The 20,978-nt window shown below is 41.0% G+C and overlaps 2 protein-coding genes and 1 pseudogene across 2 annotated transcripts; 1 reads left to right on the forward strand and 2 right to left on the reverse strand.

Annotated features, from left to right (window-relative positions):
- Positions 1 to 504: 504 nt before the first annotated feature.
- XKRX (XK, Kell blood group complex subunit-related, X-linked) lies at positions 505 to 20,332 on the reverse strand. The gene is made up of 3 exons (XM_006901143.1): positions 19,998 to 20,332; positions 13,214 to 13,482; positions 505 to 1,250 (listed from the first exon to the last, which is right to left on the reverse strand). The coding sequence occupies exons 1-3, from the start codon at positions 20,330 to 20,332 to the stop codon at positions 505 to 507; spliced, it is 1,350 nt and encodes a 449-aa protein (XP_006901205.1).
- On the forward strand, positions 3,174 to 3,554 carry LOC102851671 (annotated as a pseudogene).
- On the reverse strand, positions 4,381 to 5,146 carry LOC102845010 (ATP synthase subunit s, mitochondrial-like). The gene is made up of 2 exons (XM_006901142.1): positions 5,040 to 5,146; positions 4,381 to 4,885 (listed from the first exon to the last, which is right to left on the reverse strand). The coding sequence occupies exons 1-2, from the start codon at positions 5,144 to 5,146 to the stop codon at positions 4,381 to 4,383; spliced, it is 612 nt and encodes a 203-aa protein (XP_006901204.1).
- Positions 20,333 to 20,978: the final 646 nt, after the last annotated feature.

Below are 20,978 nucleotides of genomic sequence, written 5' to 3' on the forward strand. Positions count from 1 at the left end.
AATCTCAATTAAAATAAAAAAATAATTGGAGCCCATCTTTTTAGCAGAGCTTCTCTTTAGAGTTAAAAGGACCTAGACACTCTCTCTCATAGGTGCAGGTTCCACAGAAATCAGACTGGTCACTGTGAGGCTCCCACAACTGGTAAGCTGTCACATCTAAGCAGTCAGGATAAATTCTTATAAGATTGTAGGTCTTTGGCTCATCCCCCAAAAGTTCAATAATGTCTTACAGAAAGTTGCAGAGAACCCAAACTCTTGCAGGTAAATTATTCTATAGTCCTGCCAGACATAGTGAGGGGCATGGAGTATCTCTAATGTCTCCAACTGTATAGTGGATTTGCATTATGATCATTTACTGAGGAAGTAACTTATTTCTTCTGATGGGCTTACAAGAAAACAAATCAATATCCTTGTGGGCTCACCCATCAGCCTTATAATCTCCTTAGATTTCACAGTTGGTCTGGGAAGCCCCCACTTCATCCTCAAATACCCAGAAGAGAACAATCAGACAATGCTTTGTCTTGATTCAGTCTCCAAGGATGATTCCAAGTTCTCAGGTCTGTCTCGAGGGTGTCGGTAGCAGCAGACACAGTGGAGGTAGTCCACTACATTATGGGTGAAGAGTGAGCGCAATGGATGCAAGTACTGGAAGAAAAGGAGCATAAAGCCAATGGAAATCAGATAAGCAATAATGAGCTGCAAGGCAATTAGGGAATGACAGTAATTCAGTAATACTTTCACTCCAAAGAACTTAAAAACCGAAACCATGATCACATTCTCCACCAACCTCACACTATAGTGTAGACCCATATGTCCCCAGTTCTGACCCTTGTCAACAAGTTCTCTGTCTGCCAATGTCAACTGTATGGCTGACCAGCAAGAGAAATTTATTCCAGCATAAAGGACAGTGACTGAAATTAGCACCACCAGGGTGCCTACACGACTGAAATTTTTCTCAATGTTATTAGGCATCTGAGCACCACTCCTCCAGAACTTAATCCAAGGTTCAAAGAAGATGATCAGGAAGTTGAGCAATAAGAAGGGAACAGCTTTCAATTTCAATGTGGCTGAGAAGAGCACCAGAATCACTAGGCGGGAAATAATCTCCAATGACCTCCAGATGGTGATGCAGAGGATTTCCAAAGGTCCCAGGCGGATTTTGTATTCATCGTACTTGATCTGGATAGCCAACATATTGCAGAGGGTAGCTCCATAGGTGACAGATATCAGGGAAAAGATCATTAGCACAGCTGTAAGGGGTAGGAGGGGGGATAAACAAAACAAAACCAGGTAGTCAATGACAGTGATACTTAAAACCATAAACCCAGATGTCCAAGGACATAAATGAAACTTGAAGACTTTGGTATGGTCGCAAATAGCATGCAAACAATGACAATGAAACCAAAATGTCTTTTTATAATAGGGTTTTAAACATTTTTTCCCTTGGGTTCCACACCCTCCCCCAACACACTTTTTTCTCTATTTTTTAAACTCCCTATGATAGACAACGCAATACTTTAACAATCATAGAAAACCCCAAAATGAACTTTCTTAAAAGGTAGATTTTAAAACTAACACTGACATACCACTAATACAAGAAAAGCACATATGTAGAGCAAGGACCAACATTCCAAGAGGCAGAAAACATCACCTCTGAAAAATTGTCTTATGAGACTCCTAGAAAATATTCTTGCTAATAGAAGTTCCTTTTTGGATGCAGATGTTCTTCAATAAATGAATCTTGTTTGTGCATATGTCTAGAATTCTTAACTTCAGTAACATGTATCAAAATGTGTATTGCAAATTTTATGAGGGGAGAAGGGAACATGTCCATTTTATTCAAGGATGTACCTCCAGAAACAATGCCTTGGAACATTGTCACTCTCAACTCATTGTCATCTAGTCATAACTGACTCATCACTGACCCTTCATTGGGTTTCTTAGGGTGTAAATCGAGTGGGAGGAGATTGCTTACATTTCTCCCTTAGTGGCTGGTTGAGCCAAACGGCCAGAGAAACCCAGTCTTTGGTTTAGCTGCACAACTCTCTGTGGACTATGCCACCAGAGCTCCCTCTGGAACATAATAGATGCTCAAAAATGTGTGCAGAATGAAGAATTCTGAATTTATAAAGGCATTTGAAGCCCTAGGTTCAGCTTTGTGGGATTTTGTGAAAGTCATTGATTATCAGTATGCCTTAATTTCACAATTCACTGGCATGTTCTTGAGTTGCTGGTATTGATCATCAGCAATGTCAATTCATCACTCCTATGCCTGGGTATACTTTAGGAATACCTGAAATTTTAGTGGTGATTTTAAAAACAGCAACAACAACAAACAAAAACCTCACACAACAGGCCTAGGCCATGATATCCATACCACTTTATGTTACAGTAGAGGACCTAAAGGATCAAGATGCTTTCTAACTTCCTGTATATTAAGTCTCAACTGTAGAAAACAGAGATGGTCCTTTCCTTTGTTTTCCTTATTTCAAAGGATCCTGATTACTAAGAAATAATAGAGTGCCCTCAAAGAGACAGGGAGGCCTGAAGGCTATTTATGTAAAAGAAAAGCCAAAGTTTTTTGTTATAAGAAGATGGAGTTCAAGGAAACTAGAGTCATAGACAAATCAGTTTAAATAGAAAGAAAAACTTCCCTAAGAAAACCTAAAAGTAATCACAGCTTTGTTTCTCATATCCACCTCCCCCCCTTCCCGTAAGTTGAGGATTGGAATCTTCAATGACTAGAATAGGAGACTCTCTTAAAGTGACTCCTTGTGGCTTTGAAACTACTTTCAGTCCTACCCTAAAGAGCTGATGCTCTTCATATAGAGTTAGAAATGTTAGTATAAATGCATTCTCTTAAATTAGAACTCATTTATTAACAGTAGTATAATAAAAGGAATAAAGCTTGATGTTTCCAATAAGTGAAAAAAACACCTTCCAGCTGTCTCTCAACAAATATACCATAAGAGACCATAATGCTGCTAATTAACTTGCTCAAATTTTCTCTTAAAAGAGAAAAGGCCATTAGAAAAGGGGGAGCAACGATAGACAGAAGAAATGAAGATGAGGAAAAGTAAACCGAAAAGCTGTTTTCCAAACGTTAAAAGATACAGTATTGGCAAAATCTTTTAAGAGGAGATATCGCAAAAGAATTAAAAATATGGTCTCGCATGCACGGTGCCGACCATAGCCCGACAGCCAGTGTCTCCAGCGCCAGCTCTGCCACTGCTGCTGTCACTATCGCCCATTACAAAGCCGCCAACTTGAAGCGCGAACACTTCTGGAGGTACTTAGAGAAGAAGGGGGTGTTGGACACGCTGACAAAGGTGTTGGTGACCTTATATGAAGAACCTGAGAAACCAAATAGTGCTTTGGACTTTTTAAAGCATCATTTAGGAGCTGCAACTCCAGAAAATGCAGAAAGAGAACTACTCCGCCTAGAATTGGCAGAAATGAAAGAGAAATATGAAGCTATTGTAGAAGAAAACAAAAAAAAATTGAAAACAAAGCTTGCCCAGTATGAACCACCTCAGGAGAAGCATGCTGAATAGGATTCTTCTCAGTTGAAAGGCAATGAAAAATGGTTTTGTATGACTTGAATAGTTTGTGTAGTATATAATCTTTTCTGAACAGATGCTATAGAACTTTTAATATGTTAAATTCACTTATCATACTTTGTTAGAAACATGTACTTAGAATCACCAATAAAAACTCCATATAACTTCCTTTGGGAGAAACCAAAGTCAGTCCTGAAAAAAAACAACCCACCAAAAACCACCTTGGAATACAGCCATCTAAATTGTTTCACGACCTTAAAAAAACTTAAAATTCTGTTTGCCAGTCTGATTAGGAAAGATAGTATTGGCTGTATTATATAACCAGGGACATTTAGCATGGAGTTAGTCCTTGGTATAGTTCCGCCTATAAGCACAGGTACAGTCATTCTTTTTTTTTATCAATAAATATGTAATTTTGCTTCAGATTTTCACAATTGTGTAATTATAGTAACATGCTTCAATAACTGTAAAGTTATAGTAACATGTAAATTACTTACAAAATAAAGAATGTCAGACACATAAATCACTGAGGATTTCTATATCACTGTATAAAGAAATAATGAGGAACATATTAGAATTTAAATGCAATCATTTTTCATTATTCTGAAAATAATTTCTATAAATTCTCACTTCAAATTTAGTACGCCTGGTGAGTTACAACTATTGCCTACATCTGATGGTCTCAGCCTGCCTTTCCCCCTTCCAAAATGCCATTATCTGTCACATTGTTATAGTTCTATTCACAATTATAAACTATTTGTTAGAATCAACATCTGTAATTGAATCTTTATATTGAAGTAAGACACTTGTTGATTTTTTTTCACTTCAAGTCTAATTTTAGGTTCAGAGAAGGCAATGAAGTCTCAAAGACTTGGACAATTTTTTCTTTTTCTTTCACTCCAGGAAGATCATGTAACAACAACTGCTTGAGGTTTCTTAAGTGCTGCAAAGCAACAATGCCTTTGTATGTGACATTCCCACAGAAAGTGATTTCCATTTCCAAGATGCTTTTTTGCAAATTTTCAAATTGACCAAGTTTCTCTAAACAGCTGTCCTCAATATAATGGCACTTGGATAACTGTATTTTTTCAAGATGTTGTAATCCTTCCAGGTGGTCACATCCAATGTTCATGATACAAGAGTCAGTGGCATCGATTGTCTGAATCTTGTATTTGCCCAGGGGGCTTTTTGGGAGGTGGTTGTAGTCCTTCTGCCACCTGTCCTGTCCATGGGATTGCACCATGGCCCCACAGCACAGCAGCCACTCAGATGCTACCCTGTCTGGAACAACATCCCTGATGCATTCATAATCGACCATGATGTATCTAGAATCAGTAAATAGAGACTATAGCTTTAGTGCTCTACCAGGGGTGGAAGGGGAGAGGGAATCATTGCTTGAGGGCACTGAGTTTCTGTCAATGAAGGTGGAATAATTTTTAAAAAGGTAACAGTGATGTCTGCTGTGTAATCAATCAATGCTTATTAAATACTGCATTCAGCCAGCCCCAGAAGGGCCTGGAGTCATATGACCATGGGAGTTTCTTTAAGCTGCAGAATTTCCAGGAGATTTTTCCAAACAGCATCATTTAATAGTGTTGGTGGGTGGGAGTGAGCCTGCGGCCACAGCCTCTACAGTCATTCTTTAAAATGAAGGTGACACTGTTGTTGATATTCCCTGTAGGCAGCTGGAGAGAGCTATGTGATAGATGCTCTTGCACAGGTTCCCACAAATCCTCTGCTCTTGTTTCTATACTGAAGAATGGATCACTTCTTTGCCATTGACACCACTTTGCCTTAGATAACTGTGTGTGCCAGTCTGAACTCTGATACCACTTTTCCCTTCTATGCAATCATGCTATCTGATGTTGCTTTGCTTACTCTATGTGTTTCAGTGGGTCCTAATTGCACATTAGCCTTGTTGTATTAATTATTTTTTAATTTGCTCTTGACAGCAGTTATCCTGATTGTAATTTATATAACTTAAAACAAGATCACACTGTTCCTTACCCATATGAAAATTACATGAGTGAGCATAGAACAGAGGCAAACAGAAAATTCTGGGTTCATGTCTTAGCTGGAATCAGAATGAGAACAAGCCATTTAAATATCATGGGAGATCATAGTCTGTGGGTATAACTATATAGTGGATTTTCCTCAAAATATTTTTCTAGCCTTGAATTAATTTTCTCCTCAGTATCCCTGTGAAGTAGGAACGGCAAGTGTGAGGACGTGCTGAAATTTTAAGCCAAAGACTGATGTTAGTAGATGGATCTTAGCTGAAAGGAGAGAATACCAGAAGAATGTCTATCTGTGTTTCATTGATTATGCAAAGGCTTTTGCCTGCGTGGATCATAACAAACTGTGGCTGACTCTGAGAAGAATGGGAATCCCAGAACATTTAATCGTGCTAATGCAAAACCTATACTTGGACCAAGAGGCAGTCATCAGAACAGAGCAGGGCAACACTGAATGGTTCAAAATTGGGAAGGGTATACACCAGGGATGCATCCTATCTCCATACCTTTTCAACCCGTATGCAGAGCAGATTATCCGAGAGGCTGGGCTCTATGAGGAGACGCGTGGCGTTAGGATTGGTGGAAGATCTATTAACAATCTGCGTTATGCAGATGACACAACCTTGCTCCCTGAAACTGAGGAGGACCTCATGCACTTACTGCAGAGGGTCAAGGACCGCAGCCTTCAGTATGGACTGAGGCTCAATGTCAAGAAGACAAAGATTCTCACCACTGGACCAATTGGTAGCATCAGGATGGATGGCGAAGAGATTGAGATTGTTCACAGCTTCAGTTTCCTCGACTCCACGGTCAACACTCTTGGCAACAGCAGCCAGGAAATTAAAAAATGTATTGCGATGAGAAAGTCTGCTGTTAGGGACCTCTCTAAAGTACTCAAGAGCAACGGTGGCTCTCTGGAGACTAAGGTGTGCCTGATACAGGCCATGGTCTTTGCAATCACTTCTTATGCATCAGAGAGCTGGACAATGACTAGGGAGGACAGAAGGAGAATTGATGCCTTTGAGCTGTGGTGCTGGAGAAGAGTATTGAATGTACCATGGACTGTCAAGAAAACAAACAGATTCATCCTAGAAAGGATTAAACCAGGCTACTCTTTGGAGGTAAAGATTCTGGGGCTTCGTCTGAGATATTTTGGACGTGTTGCAAGGAGAGACAGGTCTTTGGAGAGGGACATCATGCTGGGTAGAGTAGAGGGACAGCGCAGGAGGGGAAGACCCTCAATGAGGTGGATTGAGTCAGTGACTGGGGTAATTGGGATGGGTGTGTCAGAGGCAATGCGATTGGCACAGGACAGAACAGGGTTTAGGGCTGTTGTACATAGGGTTGCTATGAGTCGCAAATGACTCGATGGCACATAACAACAATAACAACAACATAAGCTTGAGTATGCCAGTTAATTACTCTAAAAGTCATGGTCGTTATCTGTTGAATGATCTATGCTGCCTACCTCGCAGGGTTGTTGTGAAGGTCAAATGAGAATGTATGTGAAAGATGTATAAATGTTAAAGCATTATGTACTTGTTAGTCCTCTTTTCTTTTGGAAGACCTAAAGCCAGATGATGATGTTTTACTAATCATTTATTTCATTGACTGAGTGACATTATTAAGTATTTGGCCTATTATATGTATTTTATCCATATTGTTAGAAAACTTTTCAATACAGAAAACAAAATGAACACAATGAAAATAACTTAACAAGCAGAACCCTCAATATCTATTTGAAACAAGGACCAAGCATTTTTCAGTCAATCGTGCTGTCAGGAATGTGGCCAATGATCTGTGTCTCTTCTCAAGTTTGTTTTTGAATGGGGGCAGATAGATCAAAATGGCCTTCTGCATTGACAGCAATGAGATTAAGCTCTGGATTGTTACAAAGAGGAATGACTTGGATTATAAGGCATGTGTATAACTGATTACAGTATGGGATAGGGTGTGCTAAGAAGTGTTAAAATAATAAAATAAGGCCCCATGGGATTTAAAAAAAAGAAGAATTAAAAATATGGCCTTCGAGAAAGCTTCGTTTACATCCTTTGTATTAGATGGTTGAAAAATAGGGACTCTGTAAGCTCCATCACACACTCTTCGGGCATGTGGCCAGGAGGGACCGGTCCTTGGAGAAAGACATCATGCATGGAAGGGTGGAGGGACAGAGCAGGAGAGGACTACCATGCCTTTATTTGGGATATGGTTATGGAACCAAGCAAACTAAAACTGTTAACTATCTCAATTTCCTCACCATCCATACTGATGCTGCCAATTGGCCCAGTGGTAAGAATCTTTGTTTTCTTGATGTTGAGCTTCAATCCATATTGGAGGCTGCAATCCTTGACCTTCTACAGCAAGTACTTCAGGTCCTCCTCAGTTTCAGCAAGCAGGGTTGTGTCATCTGCATAACGCAGGTTGTTGATGACTCTTCCACCAATCTTGATGCCACATTCCTCTTCGTACAGCCCAGCGTCTCAGATGATCTGTTCTGCATACAGATTGTAAAGGTGCGGAGACAGAATACACCCCTGATGATGGACCCCCTTCTTGATTTTGAACCATGTAGTTTCTCCTTGCTCTGTTCTGATGACTGCCTCTTGGTCCAAGTATAGGTTTCACATTAGCACAATCTAATGTTCTGGGATTCCCATTCTTCTCAGAGTCAGCCACAGCTTGTTGTGATCCACACAGTACTGACATAATAGGTATTGGTGAAATGAGATGGCTTGGCATGGGACATTTTGAATCAGATGATCATATGATTTATTATGCCGGGGATGAAAAGGTGAGAAAAAATGGGGTTGGTTTCGTAATTAAAAAAGTCATTTTGGACATCAGGGATGCCACGGTTTGTAGATCGTTAGGGTACAGGTGCCGAGTGTTCCATGAGGCTCCTTGCGTCCAGCCCGGACTGAACCAGCGTCCATCCAGTTTGTGGAGAGAGGCGGTACAGTTTTCAGACCCTGATGAACCAAGGGAACCCTCCACCATATCTGGGCCCTGGCCCATTGGCCCCATATCCACCTTATTCACAACAACCAACGGGGCCTGAGGCCTACCCTCCAGGATCTATGGGAGGACCCTATCCACCCCCTCAGGGATATCCTTACCAAGGATACCCACAATATGGCTGGCAGGGTGGACCTCAGGGGGCCCCTAAAATCACAGTGTATGTGGTAGAAGACCAAAGAAGGGATGACCTGGACTCTTCCACCTGCCTCACAGCCTGCTGGACTGCCCTCTGTTGCTGCTGTCTCTGAGACTTGCTCACCTGACCTACTCAACCCTCCTGCCCTGCCAGAAATGCCATCACTGCTGACGAGTGTGCCTGCCCCTACCTCTTCTGATTGCTGTAACAAATGACTAGTTCTGCCAGGGCACCTCTACCTTCAACTCAGTGGGATTCTAGATTAGTAGGGGTTGCTGCTGTTAATTCAGTGACTTGATCTTTTTAATGTTCAAAATTCAGTTCTTACTGGTCTGTAATGAATGTGCTAAATGACTCTTCATTTGTTTTGGCCAAAGGCTTATGATACATGTATTTATAACTTTAAAATTAAGATGTAATACATCACTGAATGATTTTTCTACTAGCACCTTGTATATTTCAATAAATTGATCCAAACCTAAAAAAAAAAAGTCATTTCTAGATCTATCCTGAAATACAATGTGGTGAGCTACAGAATAATATCCATATGCATACAAGGAAGTCTAGTGAATAGCACTATCATTCAACTATATTCCAGGTATGTATGTATGTATGTATGTATGTATGTATGTGTATATATATATAATCATTAAAGAAAGATATACTGATATACTGGGATACTTTTGAAAATGATATGTTGTTAACAATTATGCTGTTTACCATAGTTCATTTCAAGATGTAAATATATATATATACATACATACACACACGGCTGTGTGTGTATATATGTATGTTTACAGAAGTCTGGAAGGATATACAGTGAATGTGTATATACTAAATACATTTATGCTAAAAATTTCAAATCTTACAGAAGAGTGTAAAGTAAAAATTAAATTCTGCCGACTTTTTATTCCCACTCTCTGATGGTTAGTAGTTTCTTGCACATTTCTCTATACTTTCTGTGTATATACAATTAATTATCTTCAAGTCAATAATTTTGTGCATGTATTATTTTTGTTGATGTATGCATATTTTAATTAGGTGATTTGCTGTCTCTCAGGAGGAAAAGCACAATCATTTCGAGATAATTTCTCCTTAAACTATAGTAAATTTTCCATACGTGAAAAGCTTAAAGACTTACTACAAAATTCTTAGTTAAGGAAAGAAGACAAATTTCTTCCATGCCTTTATTTGGGATATGGAGCTTTACCAATCAAGGCCAGAATCTTATAAAGGGTTTAAAGCTGCATCCACATTTCTTTTTTTTAAAATATTTTAATTTATTTCTTTTTCATTTCAATGAACATCTACAGAGATTTTGGAATTCCATTCATTCATTGTTGCATGCATCCACATTTCTAATAGCTACAGCCCAAACAAATGCAACTAATTTCATGCTGCTAAAACTCTTGAACAGTGCTTTATATCTACTTTGAAAATACCGACTCACATTTTATCCTGGGCTAAGAATCTTATTCATCAAGAGTTCTCATTTACAGGTGGAAAATTAAGGCACAGAAGGCTTCCTCCAAAGATCACAGAGGTCAGAATTGAAACCAAGCCTGACTCTACACTCCTTCTCTGCCTTCCCTACTTTGGATATTGGGTTGGCAGCGGGTCTGTTAAGGAATCAATTTTGATTCCTTTGCCTTTGAGTCTATTTGGATTTATGGTGACCCTTTGTGTGTCACAGTAGAACTGTGTTCAATAGTGCTTTTAATTGTCTTTGGGAGAAATGTTTAAGTCAGTGGTTCCCAAATGTGAAAAATAATAATCAACTGGAGTGCTCTTTAAAAAAATCAGATTTCTGGCCAGCTTGCACATTGGGATTGAGTTCTGTGGAGAAAGTGAGTTTTCAAAGCAGCTTATCCCATGATTCTGATGATATGTAATATCTGGCAATTCCTTAAATATTTTCATCCCTAAACAAACAAAAAAAAATCTATTCAGCAGAATTTAAACACTCTGGGCAAGGAAAAATAGCCTATACACTTTAGTAAGACTAGCTTCTTCTGGACCCGCAGAAGGCTTGTTTGTGGTATTTTGTTCTCTTGTTTACCTCAGCTTAAGAAATTACATAGTGGGGATCCAAGATGGCGGCAGAGGCAGAGACAGCATGGTGAGCTGCAGGAGCAGCAAACCACTTAAAGCAGGGCCATTATGGCCTCCAACACACTTCAGCTTATTGATAATTGAACACTTAAACAGTTGATGACTGGCCCTCAGTGAAGATCGAGGCTCAACAACAGGAATTCAAGGATTCTCAAGGAGAAATGGGTGAGTTTCCTGGCTCCCAACCCCCTCCCACAGAGCCCGTGCCGCACAGCCGCTGCAGTTCCATGAGGCTTCCACAGCCAGAACCAATGGATTCCCTCACCCAGGATGGATGCTGGGCACCGGTCCTCCTCAAGACTGGTACAGTGAAGCCACCACACTGCTGCAAGGTGGACTTGTTCTAGAGAGAATTATTGGAGCCAGGATGGCGGCAGTGGGGGAAGCGGGTGCCCGACGGCCGCCACACACCCACTGAGCGCCCGTGTGGCGAGGTGAGGGGGCGCGCTCCCAATGGCCGCCCGTGCTGGGGGGGGCGCACACCGCTGGCCGCCTGCATAGGAGGTGGGGGATGGGATGCATGCCCAACATCTGCAGGTTTGGGTTTCCGTGGACAGGCCAAAGAAGACGATTACCTATACAATGGATTGCTGAAAGTCACTATGAGTCTGATGACCTTAACAGTGGCAGCATGCACAAGAGGACCCACATCCTAAATGCACCACATATTTTGTTCTGTTGAATGCTTCTGCCAAAAGATGGTTAGACCTGAGGGGAGTCTGTTCACAATTCTCAGGTTCCCTTTATCATATATAAAGGGGGAGGGCAGTGATACCTACTTCAAAATATAGTATGACCACTTATGGAGGGGGTAAAAATGGCAGTACTGGAATTGGAGACACTATCCCTGACCACAGAGTCCTCAGTCAGGCGAGGGAACCAGACTGGGGTAGAGGCAATTGGAGGGGGAGTATACCAGCCAGCTCCTGGGGGGCTTTGCCCTGCTCAGAATGGACTGCCCTTGGCCCTCGGCTTGGGGCAAGCCATCGCGGCCCTCTGCCCAGGGCGGGCTGCCCTCGGCCCTCGGCTCGGGGTGAGCCGTCGTGGCCCTCAGGGTGAGCTCCTCAGTCCCCAGATTGTGCCATCTGACCCCTGGGTGGGGGAGGAGAAAAAAAAAAAAAAAGAATGCCTAGGGTATCCAGAGAATGTTACCTAGGCCACCTTCTGCCACCCTCCCCCCCCCCCCTAAACCTGAAAGCAACACCCTCAAAGCCCTTCTATTTGTATCTCACAAGTTTGTTCTCTCTAGGTTTGCTCCCTTTCCTATAGGTAACATTAACACTGAGTTTTACTCCAGAATTGACCCTGAACCCAGTGCCAGTGCCAAAAAGGAAATACAACTGACAACTAAGGAAGCAAAGGAGGATGGTGCCTCTGGGTTCAACCAGTCATCCCCACCGGACCCACCTGGGAAAACACTTTGCAGTCCAGAGGGGAGCTAATGACAGGAAAATATCTTCTAACAGAGCAAGAAGGCAAGCAGCTTTAACCCAAGACCACCAGTAAGGAGATAAAGCATCCTCCTGTCCCCCCTTTACATCTACGCCCCTGTTCAGCATGAAGTAGCCAGAGAGTCGGCATCCAATTTCCAAATCAATAAGACAGCTGGTTTAATTACCATTGGAAAATGCTTGTCATTCCTTTGTAGCATCTGGTCCTCAATGGACCCTCATCATTTCCTTCACCTGCTCCCCACACCGACCAAACTGTGCAGCTCTGCAACTGCATCCTAGCCCATCCTCACCCTTCTGCCCCCAACCCTCACCTCCTTGTACCCCCAATATGTTTTTCCCAATAAAAGAAAAAAAATAATGAGTTTTACCAATAAAAAAAAGAAACTTCATAGTGGAGTGGACTTGGGGGAAGGGACTGTATAACAATGAAAGAATTTTTCTTTTACTTTTCAAAGAGATGAGCAAACTGGGAGGGGGACGTTGGACAAGGAGAAAAGTGCAACATGAATGAATGGAAATCCAAAGTTTCTGTAAACTTTCATTAAAATTAATAAAAATTTTTAAAAAGGGAAAAAGTGAATATTCATTAGTATATATTGAAAGAAATTTAAAAAATCTAAATAATGAAATAAAGAAACTTTGCTAGCTTGAAATATCTGATTCCCCTTTTTAATCTTCCAGCAATGTCCACTTTGAAACATTTTTCTGTGATGATGAAATTGTTCCACATCTGTGATGTCTAAAACCATAGCCAGCACATGAAAAGTGGCTAGTGTGCCTGAGGAAGTAAATTTTTATTTCCATTCCATTTGAAAAGCCATGTGACACTAGTGACCAGTCTAGACAGGCAGAACAGCTCCAGTCTAGGCTTTTCAGACTCCCTTGAGCAGAACCTTCCCCTCACCTGACCCCACTCACCTCTACTCAGGGGGACTTCTGCAGAAATCAGGGTCACATAGAGCTGATAGGTCAGCTGGGGCACTGATCCCAGGAAGGCTTGGATCTGTGACATACGTTTGTAGGCATTGCGGTGCATAGCCAGAGTCCGGATGGAGTGTCCCACCTCCCATTCTATCAGCACCTCCTCATCATTTATTAGCATCTTCTTTCGAGTGAGGCTGACATAGGGTTCTTCCTGGCCCTCTTTCTTCCACAGTGTAAGGTACTTAATCATGGCCTCCAAACATCTGCAGAAGTAAAGGATCATGGGAATTTAACTAAAGCTGTCTTGGAAGGGAGATTACAGTGAAGGGGGGAGGGAAAACCCTGCACATATGTCATAATCCAAAAGGTCTGATTGTGCCCTTTACAGGTTGTTGTTGTTGTTGTTGTGTATCATCCAGTCAGAACCGACCCATGGCTCTGGTGGATTTTTAGAGGCAGTTAAATTGCATAGGGGAAAATTGCCCATCTTTCTCCCACAGAGTACCTTGGAGGATTCAAACTGCATGTCTTCAGGATTGCAGCGCAGCATTTTACCATTAGGCAACCTGTTTTGTTCACCTACTGAAAACATCATTTCAGAAGTGCTTTTTTGGAGGACTTTGACAGTAAAGCACCATGAAGAAAAAAGATTGAGTAAATGCTGTGTTCTGTGTTGACCAAGAATGGCGAGAGTACAGAAAAGGCTTTGTGTTATCACCTCAGATACTGGGATAAAGTGTTTCTTAGTCAAAGAGTTCAGCTCCAGAATAGTTCAAGTTCAGCTTTTCAAAGACAACACCTACAACTGTCTCAACTAAAAAGTTTCCATTTGGAGGGAAGGTAGGACAAAGCCTCTCTTATCTACAGGGAAGCCATGTAAAAGCAAGGACACCAAAAATACTTGAGAACACAGAACCAACCTTATACATATCTAGGGAATCTCAAGGCCTCTCTAAAGGTAGTTTTTTCTCTTTACCTATTTAAATATTATTCTCCCTTTACAAAGAAGACAATGTCCTTATGGGAGTCTACCCTTCTTGAATTGGTGAAAAGTTGACATTTACTGCAATTCCCCTCTCATCTCTCAGACAAATTAAAGTCCTTAGCAGTTTTGATGTGGTGAGTAGAAGAGTAACAACTAGACTATCTTGAATATCTTGTTTGGGAACACATGAGTTAGCACTTTCCCCACTCACATTAAAATGAGTAGAAACTGTGGATCATTTCTAATGACAATGAAGAACATTTGGAGGGAAAACTGAGATTTCCCCCACCCCGAATTTATTTTATTTTTTGCTTATAGTATTTAACACATTTGATATATTTGACATTTGATAAATATTTGCTGAGTGGATGAAAGTGTACAGGGAAATAAGGATGATGATAATAATAGCAATGTGACTTAATATAAAAATAACAGCAAAACAGTTCCAGAAATGCATGTTCTTTCTAGGTTCTGTCTCTCAACAGAAAGCCTTTGAATAAGTGATGGCTACCACATTATCCCCTCTGAGATTGGTACATATTGTTTTTAAACTCCCACTTTCTAGGGATAATCTGTAAAAGCTTGAAAAACATTAAGATTAGAGGAGAGAACAGAGAGGAAAAATGGACATGCATCCTATTCAGGGAAAATGGACACATGCATTTTTAACAAATAATTTTGTACTTTAACTGAAGTCCATTGATGCTTATTGCTGAATAAAATACAAGAGGAAGCGGTGGTATGAACACTTATATTTATGTGATAAGAAGCTGCATTGCAATCTCAAAGGCACGCAGTTTGAATCCATCAGCTGTCCCACAGAAGAAATATAAGTAATTCCCTCCAGTGTGATTTACTGCCTCTGAAAACCCACTGGAGGGTCAGCTATAGGTTGGTTCTGACTTGGCAGTAAACAGCAACAACCCTTAAGGGAAGGGTAAGAGATTGAAATTGCTAATAATTTCAGCTTGTGTGGTTCCACAATCAACACCCTTCGCACCAGCAGTCAGGAAATCAAAAGACAAATTGCATTAGGTAAATCTGCTGTCAGGGATCTCTTCAGAGTGCTGAAGAGCAATGATGTCAGTCTAGAGACTAGAGTGTACCTGATCCAAGTCATGGTCTTTGCAATTACTTGCTAGGCATCAGAGAGCTGGACAATGACTAAGAATGGTAGAAGATGAAGTGATGCCTTTGAGTTGTGGTGCTGAAGAAAAATATTGCACATACCATGGACTGCCAAGAGAACAAACAGATCTGTCCTAGAGAAGGTGAAACCAAGCTGCTCCTTGGAGCAATGATTTTGAAGCTCTGCTTCACATACATTGAGCGTGATGCAAGAAAGGACCAGTCCTTGGAGAAGGATATCATGCTTGGAAGGGTAGAAGGAAAGGACAGGAGCGGAAGACCTTGGATGAGATGGGTTGACACAGTAATTGGGGCAATGGGGGTAGGTGTGTTGGAGACAGTGAGGGTGGCTCAGAACAGGGCAGAGTTCAGAGTAACTGTGCATAGGATCACTATGAGTCGTCTGTAACTTGATGGCACTTAACAACAACACAACCCTTAAGTTTACTTGCTGGCTTAAGGAATCCTTGTGATACAATTATTAAGTCATCAGCTGCTAACAGATATGACTTGGAGAAGGTGAAGCCAGAGTCCTCCTTAGCGGAATGGATGGTGACGCTTTCTCTCACATAATTTGGTCACGTTACTAGGAGAGGTTATTGCTTGGAAAGGGACATCATGATTGGAAAGGTGGAAGGTCTGCAAAAGGGAAGTTGAACTTCTATGACATGGATTGACACCATGATGGTGACAATCACATGGAAGGAGACTGTCCATATTTTTCCCTTCGAGCAGCTAGTGGATTCAAACCTCATGCCTTTGGGTGGCAGTGCAACTCCTTACCACTATACCACCAGAACTCCTGAGAGTATCCGTTAAATCCCTTCCCTAATTACCACTGAGACAGAGACCACTCCTAGCTGACCCTCCAGGGAGTTTTCAGAGGCTGTAAATTGCATGGGAGGAAACTGCCCATCTTTCTCCCACAGAGTTGGTGGTGGATTCAAACCATCCATTCTTAAGGTAACAGCACAATTATCTACATAGTACAATGCCAGAACTCCCTTGAAAATAAACCCATCAAAATATGCCTGTGTATAAAAGACCTAAAGAAATGGAAAAAATATGCCCTGTTCATGGATAGGAAGACTCAATATTGTGAAAATGACAATCCTACCAAAAGCAATCTACCTGTTCAGTGCAATCCCAATACAGATACCAAATTCATTTTTCAAAGAGATCAAAAGGGAAATTGTCAAGTTTATTTGGAGAGGAAAGAGACCCTGAATAACCAAAGCTTTTCTGAGAAACAAAAATGAGGTGGGAGGCATAGTACCCCCTAACCTCAAAACCTACTACTACACAGCAGTATTAATCAAAACAACATGGTTCTAGTAAAATGGCAAGCATATAGACCAATGGAACAGAACTGAGAACCCAGAAACTGACTCAGGTATGGTCAACTGATATTCAACAAGAAAATAAAACCTATCAAATGGGGAAATGACAGTCTCTTCAACAAATGGTGCTGGCAAAACTGGACTTCTACCTGCAGAAAGCTGAAACAGGATCCACATCTCACACCATACACAAAAACCAGCTGAAGATAGATCAGAGATCTGGGAGTAAATCCTAAAACCATAAAGTTCATCAGAGACAAATTGGGATCAAGCTCAGATGGCCTACAAACAGACTACCAAAACCAATTGGAAATGTTCAATCTGAAGAGGATAAAATTGATGAATGGGACCTTCTAAAGATTAAATCCCTGTATGCATGAAAACCTTTTCCAACAGAGTGAAAAGAAAATTTATTGACTGGGGGAAAAGCATTTGAAAATACCATTTCAGACAAGGGTCTCATGACAAAAGTTTACAGAATAATCCTGGTCCTCTACAAGAAAAAGACTGATAATACAATTATAAAATGGGCAAGAGACACGGTAAGAATTTTCACAGAGGAAGATATTCGGAGGACCAATAGGTACACGAAAAAATGCTCAAAATCACTGGCAATAAGAAAGATGCAAATCAAAACCACAATGAGATGCCATGCCATCTCACTCCAGTAGCAGGGGCAAAGTTTAACATGTCAGCAAGCAAGAAATGTTGGAGAGAATGTGGAAAGGTAGGAACTCTTATACATTGTTGGTGGGCTTGTACAATGGTACAACCACTCTGGAAGGTAGTTTAGCATTTCCTCAAAAGGTTGAACACAGAAATTCCATATGACCCAGCTATTCTACTGCTTGGAATACTGCCCAAGAAAATGAGAACTGAGGCTCAAGCTAAAACTTGTACACCAATGTTCATAGCAGTGTTATTCACCATCGCAAGAACATGGAAACAGCCCGAATGTGCAATCACAATCGAATGGATTAAGAAATTATGGCACTGGTGTGAAAAAAAAAAGAAATTATGGTACATTCACATGATGGGATACTATGCAGCACGCAGGAGCAACGATTTTGTAAATTACTTCCTAACTTGGGAGGAACTGGAGAGCATTATGCTAAGTGAGCTAAATCAGTCCCATAAGGAAAAATACTGTATGAGACCATTACTGTAGAATGAGTGTGAGGATCCAGGGGAGGGGAGGGTGGGAACAGAGGGCTGAGAATGGGGGTGAGGAAGAATGATAATCATAGGGTCACACAATTTGATGGGTGGAGGGAGACAGAAAGTTCTGCTGTGAAAAACAATGTTTACAAACTTTGTAACTAAACCAGTATAAAATTAAAAAAATATGCCTGTGTGAGCTTTTAATTTTTTCTTCCCGTGGAATTGACTGACCTGATAAATGCCTCCCAGACATTTTTAGCAGAAGCTGAATCACAAAAACTAAATATCACACTCAAGACTCTATTCAGATACCCTAAATCATAGATGGCTTGGGAGGCCACAAATTAAACAATGGAAATAGAAACTGGAGGCTGATATGAGGTGTGCTGAATTATTCATCTTGAGAATGCCTGACAGTATATATAATTTAGCATTTGAAAAGGTAGAAAAGAATGGTTTGTTAAGTGCCTTGTTCCTCTAGTGACATCTCTAAGTTTCTTAGTTCCAAGTTCAAAATGAAATTTACAGCTTCACTTCAAAGATTTGGAACTGATAAGAATCTTTAGGTGAACCAACCCAATGGTTGAAAATGGGTCAGTTAAATCACACCTGACTCATTAATTTTACAATAAAATGTTTTTGTTTGTTTTACTCAGGTGCCAAAATTTAAAATCATAGCACATATAAAAATCCACACTGGGGGCTTCTGAAAAGTTGAAAACACTGATAAACACTAGTTCAAATTTCAAAATTGTGCACGAGGCTGGAGCCATAAGGCAATGACCTCTTCTAGACAGGCTATGTAGGCTCCAGATAGCACAGTAACTCACTACTCCCCATCACCTCTCTGATGTTAAGACTGTTTTCATTTATTATCATCAATGAAGCTACTGTTTTCCTTATACTTGGTCTGCTTTGTTAATTTATTATACTTCCTGTGTGTTAGAAATATTTCCAGTTCAGGCCTAGGATGTAGACCAAACCATTTATTTTACAAATGTGGGAACACAGGCCCAAGAGACCTTATGAAACCCAACCAAGGTCTCACATATATTCAATGACAAAGTAATGACTTGACTCAACATCTCCAGAATTTCAGGCCACTGTTTCTGTTGAGATCTATATTTTCTCAGATGAAACCTAACCAATTTCTTCCCTGTTTAAAACATATCTTCTAAAAACAGGATTCTATTGTTAGTCAAATTCATAGACTATAGTTTTTTTTTTAAGGACACGCTCTCTCCCACTGCAATTACAACATCAACACTCTGGCCCATATTTCTCAGCTTACTGCAGGTTGATACCTATCTTGCAATTAAGACATACTTTATCCATTCCTACCTCCTGACTTCATATATTTTACATGTCCCTACTTTGAAAATCCTAACATATCTAAATGGGATTGTTGACACAGATGCCCATCTCCCTAAGCTAAAGAACATTCTAGTTCCTTCAAGTTAATTAAAATGGAAGGCCTTGATACTATAACATAGTGCTTCTGCATTTAGATGGAGGCTGGGGAGATAAGGCACCTTTCTTTGTCCCTTAACCATGTTCTTTTACTGAAGAAAGATCCACAGGCTAAACTGACAAAGGAAAATGAACTATAACAGGCTGAGATAGCAGACTTCCATGGTACACTTAAAATATGTTCTAGATCTCTGAAAACTCTGGAAAACTTGAAAATGACACCAGTCCTAGCACAAGCAGGTCGGGGGGAAAAAAACAAACAAAAAAACCCCACCAAACTGAACATGGGATAGAAGGTAGATTGAATTCAGGAAAGAATTTTCATCCAATTTACAGAACACCTGTAAAGAACAGGGTCAAAACAACACACTCTCCAGCCTGCATTTGTGTGCAAATGGTTACCATGTCTGTCAGTCTTGTACCAGTTTTCATAACTCAAATCCAGATAGCAAACATTGTTTAATGAATTGTCAGAGATTACTTACATAGTCTCAGAACCTGGGTGCATGGTACATGCTTGTCACGGTAGTATTTGGAATTTGTGGCAAGATATTTTGGATGGTAGGCAGAGTCAAGAGTGAAAAGGAATTGTTGCATATTTAAGTCAGAAGCACTGTATCTGTCTGATAAATTTTAGCTTCATCCTTCTCTGCACAAGTCTAGGGGTACAGGAAGAGATTAAAAAGTTGCTCACCTGATAACAGGTCCCAAAAGGATTAGATGCATAAACAACGATAGAGGTTTATCTTTAGCCAGATCTCTGTGGACAAAAATGAGGGTCAATTGTACCATAATGGATGAAAACATAAAGAAGGAAAAGGTGCATGCCATCCAGTAGGTTTCATTATTCTTTCGGTAAATTCTAACCATATATAAGGCAGATGCTGCTTCTCCACAGTACAAAAAGGTGGAGAAGAGGATACCAAATGGGAGGGTAAAGCGAGGGTTGGCCCCACGGATGACATCTTCCTCTAGAGGTGAAATATGATCCACATTCGGTTCCTCAGGAATTTCATAAACTCTGTCCATCCTCAAGGTTCTGAATGTTGAGGTCTGTTCTTCAGAGCACAACTTGTTCTCCCTCCACCCGAGAACACCCTATTGCTATTGCAGTCCAAGTATCAGTGAGTGGGGCTTGGTTCAGTCCAGTTTTGTAACAGTGATCCACTAGTGGGAGCAAGAGACTCTTCACTTGTAAATCTCAAATTAGACTTCTTGGAGTCTAGAGTCCAGAGCCTTCAAGTATCACTTTGCGCTTGACTCTTGATCGGACCAGGAATTCAATCTTCAACACACGTATGGTGAAACTTGGACCAGGCAAAAGCAAGCATGCCAGCGCTCAGTTGGAGTCCACTTCCAGACACGTGGAAAAGATCCATGGAAACAGCTGTTTTCGTGAAGGCCACTTCTTTTTGCAGTGCCTCTCCCCCAGTCCTCACTGGTGGAATTCCTCTTTGGACTAATCCGACCAGTATGCACTCTCAAGCCAACTGAGAACTAAGTCAGGGCAGAAGAGAGCGTACAGTACTGAAGTTATTGGTAGGCTGTGGCTATTTGCCTGCCTGCCAGTCTGCTCACCGCCCATGATGGCTCAGGACCCAGGCGGAGTCCAAGGCTCCCAGGAAGGCCGCTCAGGTTGCCCAAACCCCGCCCCTGAGCAGCTGGACCTGGAAAA

This window comes from Elephantulus edwardii, unplaced genomic scaffold (assembly GCF_000299155.1).
Source record: "Elephantulus edwardii isolate Elephantulus edwardi_28Jun2011 unplaced genomic scaffold, EleEdw1.0 scaffold00310, whole genome shotgun sequence".
NCBI classification, from domain to species: domain Eukaryota; kingdom Metazoa; phylum Chordata; class Mammalia; order Macroscelidea; family Macroscelididae; genus Elephantulus; species Elephantulus edwardii.